The 20,123-nt window shown below is 32.1% G+C and overlaps 2 protein-coding genes across 5 annotated transcripts in view; one reads left to right on the top strand and one right to left on the bottom strand.

Moving 5' to 3' along the window:
* LOC123564231 (BTB/POZ domain-containing protein KCTD5-like) overlaps positions 1 to 20,123 on the top strand; it is a 425,345-nt gene that overhangs the window by 136,396 nt on the left and 268,826 nt on the right. The gene's annotated exons all lie outside the window — the stretch shown is intronic.
* On the bottom strand, positions 52 to 17,852 carry LOC123564227 (uncharacterized). Of its 4 annotated transcripts, none has more exons than XM_053536855.1 (10): positions 17,775 to 17,852; positions 12,014 to 12,140; positions 11,369 to 11,493; positions 10,800 to 10,905; positions 8,110 to 8,198; positions 6,620 to 6,677; positions 3,928 to 4,055; positions 2,697 to 2,927; positions 1,642 to 1,785; positions 52 to 611 (listed from the first exon to the last, which is right to left on the bottom strand). In XM_053536855.1, exons 2-9 carry the CDS (start codon positions 12,120 to 12,122, stop codon positions 1,663 to 1,665), a joined length of 969 nt encoding a protein of 322 aa, XP_053392830.1. In that variant the 5' UTR covers positions 12,123 to 12,140; positions 17,775 to 17,852; the 3' UTR covers positions 52 to 611; positions 1,642 to 1,662. The 4 variants fall into 4 exon arrangements, with proteins under 4 accessions (XP_053392830.1, XP_053392832.1, XP_053392831.1 ...); XM_053536857.1 differs by having other exon boundaries at positions 17,823 to 17,841; XM_053536856.1 differs by having other exon boundaries at positions 17,667 to 17,779.

Below are 20,123 nucleotides of genomic sequence, written 5' to 3'. Positions count from 1 at the left end.
TTCTTCAAAAAGCCAAGCTAAAAAAGGACATTAATTTGTAAAACTACAAAATACAATTATGGAATTATGTACTGCATGTCACAAATTTTTAATTAACAAATTCTATTTCCAAACATATATGAACTTTCAATTAAAATCTCAGTACTTTAATATCTGTTCAGAAAATTTTCATACAGTATATTAATTGTATGAAGAATGCAGTAGTGCTGCTTTGGTTTATTCCAATATGTAATTTTTTAGATGCATTTAAAATGATTTAAAAAGAAGGTGAATGTAAAGGCTAGTCTTAAATAGGTAAATCTGAGTTTTGCTGTATACTAGAAAGGGAAATTACTAAGAACCGACTTCCTATAGAGGCAATGTATCTGTCTGATATACTTGTAAAATTTTCAGTTGTTGTCAGTCTCACTTCAACACAGTTTCCATCCTTACTTCTTCCTATACTCTCTAATAAACAGGCACCTAAGTATTCATGACTAGATTTCCTCACAGTTGACCTCTGAAATTAGTAGTGGATACCAGCTGCGAGTTTTGAGTGTATAATGTGTGTCACGCTGTGACAGAGTGCGTTACTGTGACTGTCAGTAGCTTGCATGCCAGTTGCTGTGACAGTGACCCTTACAGAAGCAAGCCTCTGTGGCGTACATGCTGCGTATTTGCTGTGTATATGCCGCGAACACAGTAGTACGCCAGAGGAGTACATTTTACATACACCGCATGCCGCGTACATGCCGCGTACTATTTCGACGAGTACACAGCATGTACGCAGGAGGTCACTAGTACACTTCAAGTACGCAGCACAGACTCTGAAAATTTAAGGAGTACACTGCATGTACGCAGGAGGGACTTGTACAAGAAAATAGTACACTGCATGTACACCGCAGATACTTCGAAATTTATAACACTTATATTTAGTTGCATTAAAGTTGTTTTCCCTTGATGCAGTAACGCCATTCTCTTCAGATGTTTACCAAATTACATGCTACAAAAATTGATTTATTTCATTGAAAAGTGGATGAAGAAAAGCATACTAATTTATTTGATAACATCAATCTACATTATTTTGGTAAGGGTAAATACTTATTGATGCATGTCACTTATCTTTTTTCTGTTTTTTTCTGTCCAAATAATCTGCATTTGCATAAGAAAGTTGGTGGGGTAAGGAATTTACATTATCACAGCAGTTTCGCCACAAGAGTACACAGCATGTATGCAGCAGGAGTACACAGCATGTACGCCGCAGGACTCGGGCCAGGAGTACACAGAATGTACGCCGCAGGAGTACACAGCATGTACGTCACAGGAGTACACAGCATGTACGCCGCAGGGGTAGTACACCGCAGGCTCATTTGCATGTGAAAAGTGTATGTGCCGCGTACATGCTGCGTACTATTTTTCGCATACTAAATTCCTCCAGCGTACATCCTGTGTACTATGTAGTCCACAGCATGTACGCCGCAAGTAGTACGCGGCAGAGCTCATTTGCATGTCAAAAGTGTACTACAAACGTACTATCGGTGTATGTGCGGTGTATATCCTGCGTACTATTTAAAGCCCTTGATTTCAGTACACATCATGTACGCATCATATACGCTGTATGTACACAGCAAGAGTACGCAGCAGGCCTTTTTCTTCTGTAAGGGGAGATTTACTACATCTGTCTCAGTAGCTTGTCATAATGATAGCTGCATCTGTCAGTCCACAATCTAACAGGGCCTTCTCTAATACCTGAGCATGGGCCTCATCCCCATCTCGTTCTCGCCACTGCTTCAACATCTGGTATACCTAGAAAATATATACAAGTTTTATATACCTGTTTGAAAAACTCCATGTTGCATGATACGAACAACATAAAGAAATTGCATAAATATAGCTGTTTTTATGTTATGGGGATGTCTATCCATAGGTGCAAAGTATTCCATAATTTTTGTCATGGATACTGATTTTGGTGTGCATTTAGTGATATTTTGTTTTACACACATTTTACAGTGCTGATTTTTGATATATGAGTGTGCAATTAGACTCCATATGTCATGTTACAGTTTTTATTAAGCACATATTTTGGATATGGCACATATTTTTCCTAATTTTCAAAACTTCATTTCTGCAACAGAAAAATAAACAGGGAACAGTTTTTTTTTTTCATTTTTAAAAAAGATCTACTAGATCAGATTTACCACTTGTGTAGTCAACTATCTTCAGAGGAGTTATGCCCACATGCACTATGATTTTACACAAGCCATACATGCGTGTTTTGCTAAGATGGTATTGCTCATGTTTAGCATATGGACATTACAATATATAATGTGCAAAAATTCTCTAACTTATCATAAAATATTACAGAATATTGTTTATTGTTGAATGTTTACTGCACATTAATTTATTATTAAAGAACATAAATATTTCAGCTGAATTGCTGATAAAAAATTCAGTAATACTGCCATGTATGGACCCGCTCAGTTTGGGACAAAAATTATTAAGCTGGATGACTGTGATAGCAGTAGGTGTGTGTGTGTGTTACAAACAAGAGGACTGTCAAATTTCTTATCAGCTATCGCAGTAGGAACAGTTGGACAAGCAAAGTAGGCCTCTGTATATCTGCCATAGCTTGAATCCTTTTAGCCAAGTGGTAGTCTTATAATTCACAAGAGAGTATCTCCAACCTAAACATTATAAATCAATGACATCTCAGTTACCTGATGTTGAGGATTGTTGGGATATGCTGTCTGTATTTCATCTATGTCCTGGGAAAAAAATCCAAGCTTGTTTGCAACACGTGCCCAATCCTTCTTCCATATCTTATCAGAGACTTCTCGTAGAGCCATATCAGGGGGTACCTGCTGACCACGTCGCGGTGTTAGTCGAGCCTGTGGAGGCACTGTACCAGCACGCCCTGTACCTCGACCTGCCGCACTCTCTGATCGAAACTGTAACAGGGCACAAAAATATGAAAATGTAACACGATATATATTCCAGATTTTTAAAATGTTAAATCCCTTGTGTCTGATGAGATGACAGTAGTAAGTTTGTTGACAATACCTGATTTTTTTTTACATTAAGATGGTTCTTATTTCCAAGCTTTTATTCTGTAAATGGCACAATACACATTTAACTTCTAGCTGCCATGCATGCACAAGAAGTAAGCTATAAAAACACTAAAATTATATCATACTTATTCACCTAATTTTTTTCTATTTTTTATCTTTTGGTAAAAATCATAATTATAAGAAAAAAATATTATGGTACTTTTTTGTAAACAAAATATAACTGTTGCCATGTTATAACTGTAAAACAACAATTTAACTGAATTCTGTTTTGTTCAGTTTTTGTATTTTCAACATTTTCCTATCCCTGGTCATCTCAATTTTACCTAAGTAGATAATAATCTTCTGGAATAGTTAAAGTGGAACTATACGCATTTTTCAAGTAAAAATACAGCACAAATAGATATGTGTGTAAAAAGGGTGGAGGAAATTATAGTTTTTAACCCAGTATACCAAACTCTTCCTGTTACCATAACGAAATAATAACTTTTTAAATATGACTTTTCTTATTTTGACTGGGGCAGTCAAACTGCTTGCAGGACTTGCTTCCCTTCAACCTCAGAAATCTCTACTTATAGTTAAGGGAGATCATTGCGTACAAGACTGAAGAAATGAACTATTTTTATAAGTCCTAAAGCATCACTTTCAAACACTTATGCGGCATTATTGTTAATTAAACACATTTAAATGCACAGCAACCGAAAACTTGCTTTTATAAAACATTCGCCAAAAACACACTACGTGCTATAAGATGCGCATAATGCCACTTTAAAATAAGTTCACAAGCAGTTCATTCTTACAGCTCACTAAGACAAAACCAAAAATGTTTAAATATCTTACTTAATTCTTGTTAAGCTGTGTGAAAATACTTCTAAGTACAAACCTCCTGTAAGTTTTTATGGAGCCTTTCTTTCATTTCATCAGGCAGTATATTGAAGCCAAGAGTTTGTTCTAGTATCCCTGGTGGTATACGCTTCACACCCTCCAGAAACCCACTCTCCTCTATCTGACCTGTATATATATCAGACTATTTTTTTGAGAAATGTTAAATGTTTCAAATTCTGTTTAAACTACAGCAATTAATAATATGATAAGTACTCGCTACTAAAATGCTTGTATAAAAAGTTTTTTAATGTTGTTGCATGGTGTAAATTTTAAGATAGTCACAGTATATGGACAGAAGTGAGAAAAAAGTACGGTCAAACTTTGTTCGCTTGAACCCGAGAGGACCTGCAAAATTTGCTCAAGCCATTGATTAACTTACATTATACAGGACCTGATGATGAGTTTGAGCAAAGGGTGATGTTATTAGAGTTTGAGCAAACGAAGTTTGACTGTATAATTTTATAATAATATTCAAATGTTCTTTTACAATAGATCATTTTATTATGTTTCATTAAATTCCCTTCAGTTCCTGAAAAGTTATTGTCTATATAAAATTAGAACAACAATCGCGCCCACGAGTGACAGTACACATCTGCAAGTGTTTGACATAAGGCAACTAAAAAGAAAAGAGTTATTGTTCTTGTCCATATTCAACTGTTGATGATGAAAAAATGTTTAACATTTCAAAACTATAGTATTCAAGTAAAGTGGATCTAAACAAACATTTTTACCAAGAAATTCCGGTTTTCTAAGTATATAAAGGACAAAATTCTTACAAAATGCATGTCAGAGTAATAGTTCTTGGCTTAATTGCTTCATGATGACAAACAGGTGTTTACAGTGTCAAGGCTATTACTCTTACAGAATTCAAGTAATTTAGTGAAGATACACAAATGTAATCAAAAAAAATACCAAGTTGAAAAAGGGCTATAATTCTGATAAAACACATGCATGTGTGGAATTTGGCTCTACATGTCATGTTATAATTTTTATTAAAGCATGGTTATGGCTATGACACACATGTTGCAAATTTTCCAAACATCTATTTTGCAAGGAATGAAGACACTCAGAACAGCTTTAGCATTCAAGAACTAACATGATGTGTACTCAAGTCAACCTCTTGGTTTGCCTGAAGTAACAATTCAGTTATGGTCCAACCATATCTGAAGGTGGTCAATCACATCTGGGCAACATTTTCTGACATTTTTCTGTTAGAGATTTATTTAAAGTGGAATTAAACGCATTTTTTCAAGTAAAAATACAGCACAAATAGATGTGTGTAAAAAGGGTGGAGGAAATTATAGTTTCTAACCCAGTATACCAAACTCTTCCTGTTACCATTACGAAATAATAACTTTTTAAATATGACTTTTCTTATTTTGACTGGGGCAGTCTTTTTAAGAAAAGTCGAACTGCTTGCAGGAGTTGCTTCCCTTCAACCTCAGAAATCTCAGAAATCTCTACTTATAGGTAAGGGAGATCATTGGTACAAGACTGAAGAAATGAACTATTTTTTATATGTCCGATTTCTTCATTTCTAAAGCATCACTTTCAAATAATTATGCGGCATTATTGTTAATTAAACACATTTAAATGCACAGCAACCGAAAACTTGCTTTTATAAAACATTCACCAAAAACACACTACGTGCTGTAAGATGCGCATAATGCCACAACAATGGAACAAAAAGACCCATTACATAGAGTTAGATCCCTATTGGAAATGTATATCTTGTTACTTTTTATGAAATTTTGCAATTATCTCCCTTTAACACGAAAGTGTTTAAAAAGTGGATCAATTCTTTTAATTTCAATATAATTTCTAGTTTTAAATTTGCATTTGATATATATCGAAATATTTCAACTATCTGAAACAAAAGGAAAGTTTTGAAACAATGTGTAGCTATGGAATTAATTTATTTTTAATCTATCTTGGTTGTGATAGACAAAGGGAGGTAATAATAATTTTATAAACATGCATTTCTAAGGAATTTTGGCAAAATACTGTATGTACTTGTAAATTCAACTCTTTATCAACTTTAATAGAATATGCTAAAATAATGCTATCTTGGTAGAAAAAATCAAAGTTTAAAAATATTTCCAGTGAAAATCTGATGCAAATTAAGAACTCTGTGAACACAATTAAGTGTAAATGATCAGTTGGAAAAGTTTCAAACAAATCCATTTGTTGACAAAAATCTGATTAACCACCTTTAAATCCTGACAATCTCATTCCAGAATTTTTGGTTCAAGCCACTATACAGCTGTACAAGTAGAATATGGTAAAGTTTCTCAAATCCAGAATGGGTATGCATTATTTCACAGATCCTATTTTCCTGACAGAGTGTATCACTGGACTTCATTGATTGTATGCTACACAGTTATAACAGAATGTGTAAAGCAGTAAGACAGTAAGAGGAGCTCATCTGTGCTCCAGTTATATTTTAGATACCAGACTTAATAACCTAGCATCACAAGTTCAAACATATGCACCTCAATTTAAATCACTAACATTCAATCAGATAAAGAGTCCTGTGTGTGGGTGCTTTACTTTTGTCTCACAAAATAAACAGCAACAGGAAAGCATATCAAACTGGAACATTTTTTATTATTTTTATTGCACTATCTAAATTTAAAAGACATTAGTAACTTGTGACAAACAAATATAAACATAATATAAGACAGACAAACCTTTGCGATCTCTGTCCATTATTTGGAAAAATAGTTCAGTAATTCTCTGAATGGGTTCCTGCAAAATATAAACACAGACAACACAGACATAGTTTATTTCACTTACTCTTGCTACCAAATAAGCTAAAATTTGTAAAAATAATGAAATGTTTACGAACATCAAAATATTTTTTCCTCTGAAGTCTTTGCTGCACATCTTGTAAGTAATTTCATAATATTTTTAAGAATATGTTCAGTTTAGATAAATATTAGAACCCCTTAAATCTAGTACAAAGTGCTCTATTCACCTCAGTAACTAATGGTCTTGTTGAATACATTGGGTCCCATGTGGTTTTGGAACAACTTGTGTATGAAATGAGTTGGAACCACTGTCTTCTCCTTGCATGACCATAAGAGACAACTAACAAGGCCTGAACATTCAGTTTTGCTGTATGTCTTTGATTCCAGCAGGTATGAAAGTTTTGAATCTGTACCTTATATTTTTATTTTGATGTAAATGAGATTTGAAAAATTGTTTTTAGTCCTGTTTGTTGCCATGTAACCTGTATTATGTTGGTGCACCATAAAAACCAGACTATAATATATACACTGGTTTATCTGTATATTTGAAAGAGTGTTGTCAATGGAAAACAACAGAAGCTGTTGACATTTAGAGTTATGCAGGCCTCCATACAAGGCAAATACCTCGGGCTATGATAGAAACTTTATAATTTGAAAACAGAGGTTTAAATGGCTCTAATAAGAGGTAATATAACACTGTGCAAAATAAATTTAGGACTTCAAACAAGTTTATTAATGTGAAACCATGAAAAGTCATTTTACCTGTTGACATAAGGAAGCTTATATATATATATGGACCATTCCACAAAAAAAATGTATTACTGACACAATATAAACTTTGCACAATAAATAGATTAGAATTTCAGTAAAAATATTGTTTTTTGTAGTGTTAATTCAGAAACTAGAAACTAATTTATTATAATTTAGCCATCCAAGACAAGGCAATTTCAATAAAAATACAAATAAATATTATCTGTGTTGCCATGATAAACAAAATACAAAACAGACAATGCACATGAGAAGACAGAGGTTTATCATTAAGTTAAAAGGGTTGTGGAGGAACCAAAAATACAAATTATATTATTTTTCAACAAAATCTTTTAAAACAATTTATCTTAATATTCAAATATATCATATGAATTTTCAACTAGGTGATATAAATAATTTGTCACATAATTGTCATGAAATGTATGTACCATGCATAATAACATCATACTGTTTTTATGACGTTCTTCATGCCTCTAAAACTTCTTTAAATTTTCTTATTTGAAAGGTAAAAGAATGTTCTTCATAAAGAATCTATTATTTCAGTTTTGATTTCTTCATCACTAATGCAAGTTTTGTCATGGAATGACTCAAATACATGTATATATAATTACTACCAGTAGCTGTATACATAGTGTACGGTTAGTCTGGATAGATTTGCTTACCCCTTTATCATTGGGATAAACTCTTTCAAGTATCTTTACCATCAAGTCTGGATTCACAGGGTTTCCGTTGTTCAACATGTGAAATATAGCTGCAATATAAAATAAGTATATTTTTTGTATTGATATACAATATGCAAAGCCAAAAGTTGTGTTAATATCAGCTTCTCAATTTATTTACAAGGACTTAAAGTCATGTTCATCCAAATATCAGTTTCTCAATTTATTTATAAGGACTTAAAGTCATGTTCATTCAAATACCACCTTCTCAATTTATTTATAAGGACTTAAAGTCATGTTCATTCAAATACCACCTTCTCAATTTATTTATAAGGACTTAAAGTCATGTTTATTCGAATATCAGCTTCTTAATTTATTTATAAGGACTTAGTCATGTTCATTCAAATATCAGCTTCTCAATTTATTTACAAGGACTTAAAGTCATGTTCATTCGAATATCAGCTTCTGAATTTATTTATAAGGACTTAAAGTCATGTTCATTCGAATATCAGCTTCTTGATTTATTTATAAGGACTTAAAGTCATGTTCAATCAAATATCAGATTCTCAATACATGTATATTTATAAGGACTTATAAAGTCATATTCATTAAAAAATCAGCTTCTCAATTTATTTATAAGGATTTAAAGTCATATTCATTTAAAAATCAGCTTCTCAATTTATTTGAAAGAACTTAAAGTCATGTTCATTCAAATATCAGCTTCTCAATTTATTTACAAGGACTTAAAGTCATGTTCAAATATCAGCTTCTCAATTTATTTACAAGGACTTAAAGTCATGTTCAAATATCAGCTTCTCAATTTATTTACAAGGACTTAAAGTCATGTTCATTCAAGTATCAGCTTCTTAATTTATTTATAAGGACTTAGTCATGTTCGAATATCAGCTTCTCAACTTAAAGTGATGTTCAAATATCAGCTTCTCAATCTATTTAGAAGGACTTAAAGTCACGTCCATTCAAATATCAGCTTTTCAACTTAAAGTGATGTTCAAATATCAGCTTCTCAATCTATTTAGAAGGACTTAAAGTCACGTCCATTCAAATATCAGCTTCTCAACTTAATTAAAGTCATGTTCAAATATCAGCTTCTCAATTTATTTATAAGGACTTAAAGTCATGTTCATTCAAACATCAGCTTCTCAATCTATTTAGAAGGACTTAAAGTCATGTTCAAATATCAGTTTCTCAATTTATTTATAAGGACTTAAAGTCATTTTCATTCAAACATCAGCTTCTCAATCTATTTAGAAGGACTTAAAGTCATGTTCAAATATCAGCTTCTCAACTTAAAGTCATGTTCAAATATCAGCTTCTCAATTTATTTATAAGGACTTAAAGTCATGTTCAAATATCAGCTTCTCAATTTATTTATAAGGACTTAAAGTCATGTTCAAGTATCAGCTTCTCAATTTATTTATAAGGACTTATGTCATGTTCAAGTATCAGCTTCTCAATCTATTTATAATGACTTAAAGTCATGTTCAAGTATAAGCTCCTCAATTTATTTATAAGGACTTAAAGTCATGTTCAAATATCAGCTTCTCAATTTATTTATAAGGACTTAACGACATGTTCAAATATCTGCTTCTCACTTTATTTACTAGGATTATAAATAAATATGCATTATTATGTATTCAGACTCGATATAGAATTAACAGATCAAATAATATTTCTAATAAGACTAGATCTACATTTCATAATGGGATTCATTTTTTATCTGTAAATGTTTTCATGCTGGTGTCACTGGAACATAACATTCCAACAATGTACACAACTGGGCTTGGCAGTGGTAACTCCTGTGAAGTTTGGTGCAACTCCAACCAGTGGTATAGGAGAAATGGCACAGATCAAAGAATTTGACAAATCAAGTGTCATGACTTGGCTGAAACTCATTCAATCAGAACATGATGATAATATGCACAACTATGCTTCACACTAATTATTTGTGAGGTTTGGTGGAATTCAGCATAATTATATGTAGCAAGCAGTGTAAATGCTGTAAAATATGACAAATCAAGGGCTATGAGTCCATTGAAAATTACTGAGCTGGAACATGCCGATGATTTGTATAACTAGGCTTGGCACTGCTAACTCCTGAAGTTTGGTAGAAATCTGCCTGATGGTGAAACAGAAATTGCCAAAATATCATAAAATTTGAACATTAAAGGACCAAAACTCCTCTGAAAATCACTGAACTGGAACATGCCAAATATATATACAACACGGCATAGCAGTGATCACAACTGTAAGGTTTGGTGGAAATCCACCTGATAATATATGAGAAATGGCTAAAACATCATAAAATTTGATGAATCAAGTGCCATAACTCTGCTGAAAATCACAGAATAAAAAAATGCCATGTATGTTTTGGTGGATTATCTACCCAATAATATTGGAAAAGTGGCCAAATCATCCTAAAACTTGACAAATCAAGGACCATAACTCTGCTGAAAATCATCGAACAAGAAAATGCTGATGATTTGTGCAACTAGGTTTGGCAATGATCACTCTTGTGAAGTTTGGTGTAAATCCCTCCTGGGGTGTCGGAGGAGTTACGTGGAAAATTTTGTGACGTACAGACAGACAGCACTAAATATGTCTTCCCAACTACATTAGGGAGACATAATAATACCGTGTAAAAGTTATTTTAAGGTACTTATACTGATACAAACCTCTAATTTTCTCATCCTGTGTTGCCTGTTCACACCACTTCAGTGCTCGAAGGAAATTTTCAAATGTTATTTTCTTTGTGGTACCATCCATGTACTTTCTTAGAATCTGCACATTAAAGAATATGATCAAATAGGATATGTCCTGAATATATATGGTATTATATAATGCTACCTCTTAATAATAGGATTGTAAAAAACTATATGTTTGACAATAATTATATCTCAGTTGCATTAGCAATGCAATAACCGAAGTATTTTTTTTATAATTTTTGCATCAAGAGGTCAGATGGTAAAAGTTGAAATAATTCATATCCACACCATCATTAGATACAATAAAGAGCATGGACAGCATAATGTGTGCAACCTAGCTATCATAGGGTTGGTTGTGTGGGTTTCTCCATTGGTAGAGTGGTTATATTTTTGACTACAGTAACTAGGATCTGTTGTGATGCTGATACTATTCTTGGTCCCAGCTTGGTTAAAATAATTCATTTAATAAGCTAAACTTTTTTTCACATGCTAATGATGTTTTGCAGCCATACATCAGTGATTTCACATCTGTTTCTTACATTTCTCATGAAGACATCCTGGTTATATTCAGATTTTCTGATGGCTTCATCTGTCAACTCTCCATCTTTGTTACATCCGAGCTGCTGAAATCTTACCCATAGTCTCTCAACCTCAGCAATACTTACTACAAGCAAAATATATATTTTATTTCTATTTTTCTATTAGGCATATGACAGGAGACTTCGCTACACTAGTTGTGAATATTATAATTTCAGCAAACTGTTCAACTTAAACAAAATGTAAATGATGTGTGGAATCTTTAACAGTTATTCTAGAACAAAGTCTCAAATCATTTTAAATTGTCAATTATTTCTGTTTATAAATGCATATCAAATTTTATTTCAAGATGATTGTGGCACAATATAAATCTGCACTATATACAGTGTAAAAAGCTTAAGTTTGATCAATAAAGAATTTCAAGGCTTTAACAGAATTTCTAAATGTTATTTTACAAATTAAGGTATAATTTATACATCATTTACAATTAAGAATACCCTATCAAGCTCATTTTTGATGATATTAAAACTCCAATGTATATAAGATATCTTAAAAATTAAAGAAGTCACTGTTACCTCCCTTGGACTTTTTAAACAATGATTATTACCTTAATGGATCAAACAGTAACTAGAAGTAATAATGCTTACATTCAGAAGCTATGGCATGTGCTGTGATCCAGTTGGGTTTGTTAGGATTGGTCACTTTGTTGATTGCTTTCCCTGAGGGAACAATGAACACACTGGCATACTGTCCCATTTTCCTTGTACCAGTGGTCTGAAAATATAAAGCTGAAACCATTAGCCAGCTTTAACTTAAAAAAAGCTACATTTCTGCAAAATTTGATATTCACTTCAATAGTTTACTTGTCCATTAATTAGGTAATTTGATAAAAAAAAATGATGGCCTTTAACTCTCACTGTAAAGGGGAATACGTTTACTTGATAATAACCAACACCAATTATCTTACCTTGTTTTTATATTTTATTGATATGTTTACACTGGTATAGGTTATAGTCAGAAGTGGTTTAACCATGCATCACACTGAAAATTAAGTCTCCTGAGGAGCTGATTTACTTGCCATACATATTCTATACTGGTACTGATGATAAACCCGAACAGAAAATGAGTTTTTTTTTTACATGTAACTTTTTTATTTCTGCAAATTGTAATCAATGGTAGGTATCAAAATAAAGCTTAACCTTTGCTGAAAACTTTACATAATTCAAATTTATTTTCAGTTAACAAACTCACACGAAGAGAGGCCCTGAAAGGGGTTTGTAAAATGTGGACTGTATGAACGTTGACTGATGATAAATTCGAACACTTTGTCATTTACAAAATTTTCTTCATACTATTATACTGAAACCTTCCCCAAAAAGCTGCAACATTCATTCCTGATCAAGTAATGAAAAGTTATCAAATGTCAGGCCTTCATATGTTTCAACAGTGCATGAGCATGCGCAAAAAACACCCACTTCCCCAGTAATTTTGGATAAATATTTTTTATACAAATAAATGTTAAGTCATTTATTTATACAGAATATTTACCAAATTGTTTTTGTTTACACCAGTTGGTGTTGTTAGTGAAAACTATTAGATGGTGTGTTCAATTTTATAAATAACCGACTGCAATTGAAAATTTCTCAGGTCACAGGTCGACTTTATCATCTGTCCGGGTTTATCATCAGTATACTGTCATATATAGCTGCGGAATAGCTGCAGGTGCAAATTTTCAAAAGGCTCCGATCAACGAGAAGGCTCAGAATTATGAGAAAGCGGCATACAGGCTAGCTTAGATTTTCATATGATGACATTTGAAATATAACATGACAAGCAGCAATGTGTTCATCAGAATTTGAATCTGCAAGCCAGTCAAAGAATGTGATGAAAATTCATAAAATAATTTAAATCTAAATGCAAAAAATGTCAACCTATCCTCTACACCATAAATCGATACAGTGCTTTAGGGTATAACGGATAGCTAACTAATTTTTCCTGCATTCCAATTCAAAGAAATGACAATAATAGTTTTTTTTGTATATCAGACAGAAAACATCTATTCTTCTTAAAACAGTCAGCTTTTCATAGAAATTCATGTGTTTTTTCTCTCCACGCCATTGTTTACATATGAGCTTATTTAGGGTGTACAGGATAGCTTTGGTCATTTTTTACATTATTAGTTTAAAATCCACATCTTAACAAACTTTCCAAGACTTCTTTACTATAAATCAGAATAATAATGTATTCTCTTTTCAAAAACATTCAGCTTTTTTAAATTTCTATCAAATACTTTTCATTCACTGACGTTTTTTACATATACACTGATTTAGTCTGTAGGGGATAGCTTTATTTTACATTTGATGACATATGAAAAATAACACAACGAGCAAATATTTAAAATGTATGTCAGAATGTCTGTTTACATGCCAGTAAAAGAATGATATGAAAATTTATACAATAATTCAAGTCTAAATATAAAATTTATCAACCTATCCTCTATACCCTAAAATCCGCTATACCCTAAAGCACTGCCCATACGAAAAAAAATGGGTAACAAAAGGCTGAAACAAAAGGCAAATAAAATGTTATGTTTTGAAGACCTTTTATTAGCCTAGCAAATGATATGCAAATGAGATAACAAAAGGCAAATAAAACATGAATAAAAGGTAGTAACAAAATACTAACAAAAGGCATTCACATTCATTACATGAGAAACAAATTGCAAATAAAATATAGGAAACAAAATATGAATAAAAGGCAGAGAGACCTTTTATTAATATTTTGTTTCAAAACATGAATAAAAGGTAGTAACAAAATACTAACAAAAGGCATTCACATTCATTACATATGAGAAACAAATTGCAAATAAAATATAGGAAACAAAATATGAATAAAAGGCAGAGAGACCTTTTATCAAAACATAAATAAAAGGTATATCATCAATTGCCTTTTATTTAAGTTTTCGTAAGAACACATTAATCAAACACTATTGACAAATCAATATATACATTTTTATACATATATTTATGATCAAAAGAATAATGTAAAAAGTTATTTAAATGCATGCAATTATCAATTTCACAGCAATGAACAAATACTGTAAGATAACCAAAATGTTTGTTTTGCCGAATTAAATAAATTCTTGATTTTGAATTTAAAAAAACTGTCCAGATATCTTGCATGATCCCAAACATAAACTAAAACTAGAAAGTGTTTATGTCACAAAAACACCCGTCTGTACATGTTCCATGGAAAAGTTTGGAAAAACGGCATGAAAAAAAATATCTGAAAATTAATTTAAATTTAAACTCGCATACCCATGGGAGCAGCCCTGTGAAAATGCAGTTGAAAGTCCATGGAACTCTTTGAACATTGGAAATCGTCGCATTAAAGTTGAAGGAATTTTTTAGAAGAATTCTTGCAAAAGTTTGGAAAGGTTTGATGGAAAACCATTGGAAAACACTGCTGATATTGACACAAAACAAAAAAAGAAGAAATAGTATCATTACAAAATTATTTTAATCTAATGTTGAGACAGATCTGGGTTTCATAAAAAACAAAAAGAATAAAATTCAAAGGGGAATAACACATCTGCCAGCGGCTTTTACACTTGTGGTTAAGAATAATAAAAATTCACTTAGCTTAAATTTGGAAATTAAACTAAAAGATTATTTGATAGAAAATTAGGAATACAACAAAATCATTTTGGAGTATTGCAGGCTCAATACAAGGTGGCATCAGAATGTCTCTTTGCTTTTCCAAAATCATCACCAGGGTCAGGAACTTCATTCCAGCCATTCATTTCTGAAAATGATATAACATAATTACAGAAATGAGTTATATTAGTAATTGCGATTAAAATATAATTTTAGGCAATACAATATTCCTAACTTAGTACAGTAGTACATTGTATAATGTGAAATGACAACTCTAAAGCCAGTTTTAAACATTCTACATGTATCAAAACCATTTATTTATTCATTTATTGGACACCAAAATGAAAATATTGAGAGCACCATCTGTGGGTACTATCCCTCATCTGCTTCACCATAAAATAATGCAAGTTTTTTGTTGTTGTTTTTTTATCAGACAATCGTAAAAAGAAATTTTAGAATTTAGAACTGACAAATACTGGTGTATTAATTATGATCAACCTTTAAATTCAGTGTGAGGCTAACCCCGACAAATAAACAATTTATCAACCTTTTATAGTAATTGTATAGTATAAGACTGTTTGCAAATTTAACTTACAATTTAGTTGAAGTATTATGTAATTTATGTTTGATCCTTGATCGAATTTCTGTCTGTGATCTTGTATCATCCTGTAGCATAGTCATGGACTCATGCACTGAAGCGATCTGATTTCTCCAACTACATCAATTCATACATATAGGCATATACCTCTAATAACTAGATATATGCACATTCTTTCATCTGAAAATGTTTAGAGGCTGTTGTAAGTCCTAGGTTCAGAGTGATTTTACTAACATATTTGTACTTTTAAACTTGAAAAATAATAATTGAGAACTGCAACAATTAAGTATTGAATAGTTAACTGTTAAGCATTATAAATTATCTATCATTCACATATACCTGAAAAAGTTACCTGTAACCAGGCGACTGAAAGTTCAATCTACTGAGATGAATAAAGTTCCTGCGTCAGACTATTTATTCAAGATCTGTGACATATAGCTGTAAAACTTAAATTTTACATTAGAAAGTTTGAAACTCTTACCTGATATCTCTCTAAAAGCATTTTAGAGTTTCAAGTTAGCTTTATTCCATTTGCCTCCAACAACATGAACAACGAACTTCCTGTTTACATTCAAATTTTTGTATTCATGAGCCATTTTCTTTGGTACAATATATAGTTACTGAAGGGAATATCTATGTTCTTAAAATATATAAGTATACAGTTCATGGGAAAATTTGACCATTTATTTGCTCACAGCATTTGCAAAGATCTCAGAGAAAGAAAAAAAACAAGCAGAAAGATGGGGATTATTTTTTGGTGTACATGTGTAAAACGGTTCAGAAGCCTGTATTTTCATTGGTCCTTATCTTGATCAGATAAGCTGTATCTCTGTGTGTTAACACATGTGTATACATTGAACAGCAGTATATCAAGTGGCTGTAAAAGCAGGATAATTAATCATTGCCAATCATCAAAAGAATAGACTAATTCATTTATGAGGATGTAACATTATATCAAAAGCATAATATCATTTACAATTTGTTGTACTTATGAAATGACTTTTAATGCCTATTTTCTGGTGCTGTTGTTTGAGGTGTTCAATGACCAAAAAATAAATAGCTTATATAATTTATAAATAGGACCTATTTTCAATGATATATCTTGTTATATTAATTATAAATAAAATGATAGAATTCTAATTAACATCCTTTTAATATACAAAATGAAAACATTGACATAAATTTTAATTAGTTAGATTCCTTGTTTCATTTCAATTAATTTGGATACCTAGTATAATCCAAACATATCTTAAGATTTTCAATGTAATCTTTGCTGCAATTTAAATAAATAAAATCTTACTAGGAAAACTTTGCATTATCTTAAAAAATTCTATGGAATGAGAAAAACATTGGAATTGTTTTTTCAGGAGAAGTTTTAATTATTATTTTAAGTGGTCTCTGTTTATAGATTGTCTCTCTTAAAGCTGATTATGTATGATAAAGAATATTATGCATTTGCAAGTGCTCAGTAGCCATTTACTTACTGACAAACCTTTGCAATCGTCAGAAGTGTAATTATGTATATGAAGAACATAGTGGATGGTAGATGTAGCTCTAAATTCAAAACAGCAGCAGCAGTATTTAGCCAATATCAATGAGATATGAAACTAATTTGTTTATGCTAGATTTTGTGAAACAAGTCGTCCAAACCTATTGGTATTGAAATATGAACAAAACTTCTTGTTTTTGAAAGCAAGTGTAATGAAATACAAACAAAATATGTAAGTGTTGATTCTAAGTGGAATGAAATACAAACAAATGGCAACATTTAAGAATATAAGTCCAATCCAATGCTAATAAAAGGTAAAGTTCAAATTATAAGTGTAATGAAACATTAATAAATGGCAGTATCTGAAACAAAAGGTAAACAAATTGTATTACTCACAAAATCCTTAATAGTCTTTTGTTAGTATTTTGTTAAATGAAAGGCTTATAAAAGGTTTTAACAAAACATAGAAGTACCTTTTGCTAGCCCTTTGTTTGCCTTTTATTGACCTTTTATTAAATTTCTTTTTCGTATGGGTGTATATCCTAAACTGTAGATACTTTTCAAAACCCAAGGACTATCTTTTAAGAAACTGTCTTTTTTCCAATTAAACACATATCGTTGACAGTAATCTAAAACTATACAGATGTTGAGAAATGTTGTTATACTTAGTAAAGCAACAAGACAGAAATATAATTGAAGTTAAAGTTGTTTACAATCTCCAGGAAGTGTGTAAACGGTGTTTTGCTTGGATTGTTCCTGTATTGTACCGTACCCATACCGTACCCATACAGACTTTTGATCAGAGACTAACAATGTAAAAAAAGTACAGCTCCTTTTCAGAACCCGTACTGAACTTTATTGAATATGTTTTGTTTTTACAAATGTAGCAAGGTGTTTATATTTGGCAGCATGTTTTGTATTGTTTTGTACAGCGTTCCTCACAGTGATGTCCTGTATTTAGGTTAATGTCAAGTACTGTTGTAACGTGTTGTCTACAGTGATGTCTCCAATGTTCTGCATCTAGGAATTTTCTTGTAATTTTACCCAGCATGTTGTGCATGAGTAACCTTCCCTATCTGACCACCCAGAGCATTCCTCTAAGCGTCTCAGAGAGTTAGGACGCATTTTGTCCTCCAATCAAATACATATCTATATATCATTGTACTTAGTAATAGTACTAGTACATTAGTACCATTTTTGGGATATATGTTGTATATTTACAAACACAGTGGCACTGGTAAGCAATATTTAATTATTGTTATCGTAATTATAATCAGTTATGCTTACAATTATTACCACCGCGTTTATTGAATTGTATTGAAATATTGATCGTATGAAGTATACATGCAATTATTATCATGTTTGTTATACATGTGTATATTGTTTTAGGTCTTTCTGATACCCATATTAAAGTGGTTTTTGTGGTTTATACTAAAACGATACCCATCTACACAAATATGAACGTTGTTGTGGAAGGTGAACCTGCATGGTGTACCTCAAGGAACAGTCCTATAGGCCCTCTCAAAGCTTTTATGTCATATAAACGATCTTCCAGATTCAGTACGTTTGTTTGCTGATGACTGTTTATTATACAGTTCCATTCGTTCACATGACGACCACTTTTTACTACAGGAAGGCATGCATGAACTTGAAAAGTAGGCAAATTTATGGGGCATGAAGTTTAGTGCCAAGAAATGTTATATTTCAAGTGTTAGCCAGAAGTCAAATTTCTTCTATGAACTAGGTAAAACCATCTTACAGCTTGTGGACTCAAATCCTTACCTCGATTTAACTTTATCAAAAGGATCTAACATGGGACACACACTTCACCAGTATCTGTAAAATGGCTAATTCATCTTTGTTTTTTTGAAGAGGAATCTTAGGAACTGTGATCAAGGCTTAGAAAACTTGTATATATTTCACTTGTTCGGTCTTCAATTGAATATGGATCAGTTATCTTGGATCCCTATTACGTTAAGGATATCAACTCTGTTTGAGAAAATTCAGCGACATGCTGCTATGATTCATCTTGAAAGATTACCACTCCAGAGAAGATGGGTGCGTGATTAACATGTTACAAACCTTCAACTTGGACAGCCTACAGAACAGAAGACGCCAGGCACGATTAATATTAATTTTTAAAATCATCAGAGGTATCGTACCAGGAATTGAAAAAAAAAATAGTTGTTCAACTTCAACATCAGTGATAATTAGGAAACTAATACGTCCCAAAATCATTTGTGACAGTATTAGTTCCAACATAGTTGAAAAATTCTGTTAAAACCATCCAATTTAAACTGTTACAAAGTTAACATTGCAAATTCTGAACAATATAAACATTCTCTTTTATTAAGGCAGTGCAGGAATGGAATAGACTTGACGAAACTGTTGCATGCGAAGAGACAGTGGAGAGCTTTAAATCATCTCTCACGCATCGTGATTAAACGGTCAGTACTCACCCTGACGCCTTATACCAAAAATGGTCCTGCGTCGCATATATACAAATACAGATACAGGTATGTCGACTGGCTAGATGCAATAGATTCTAGCGTGCTATTGGAATTTGTATAGAAAATATTTTAACGATGTTGGTCTATATATTGCTGGGTAACTAGAGTATCACTTTTCTTGAACTGTGGATGGGGAAACATTTGCCCTCGTCCAGTCTGAAAGGAACTGACCTGAAATTTGGAACACTGGAATATCAGTGATACTATGACAAGTCTCCTTTGGGACAATGGACTTTGTCTTATGTGGGGTTCAGGGCCCACGCTGTCGTTCGCCACTCGAGCCATTTGGCGAATCTGCGATGAAAGTGGCGAAGAAAAATCGCGAGTGGCGAAAATGAAAAAAAATGTTCGTATTTCGACCGCCATTTTGTTTCAGACGTTCTAAATCATAACCTCCGAGAAATTATGTTAAAAAACAGTTGACTGGTTCCGATAATTTTACCTTATAAAATTAACTTATTTCGGGATAGAACTACCCAGTCTGCGTTTACTTTACATATAACA

This window comes from Mercenaria mercenaria, chromosome 2 (genome assembly GCF_021730395.1).
Source record: "Mercenaria mercenaria strain notata chromosome 2, MADL_Memer_1, whole genome shotgun sequence".
In the NCBI taxonomy this organism is placed as follows: Eukaryota; Metazoa; Mollusca; class Bivalvia; order Venerida; family Veneridae; genus Mercenaria; species Mercenaria mercenaria.
This window is presented reverse-complemented; position numbering and strand designations above follow the sequence as displayed.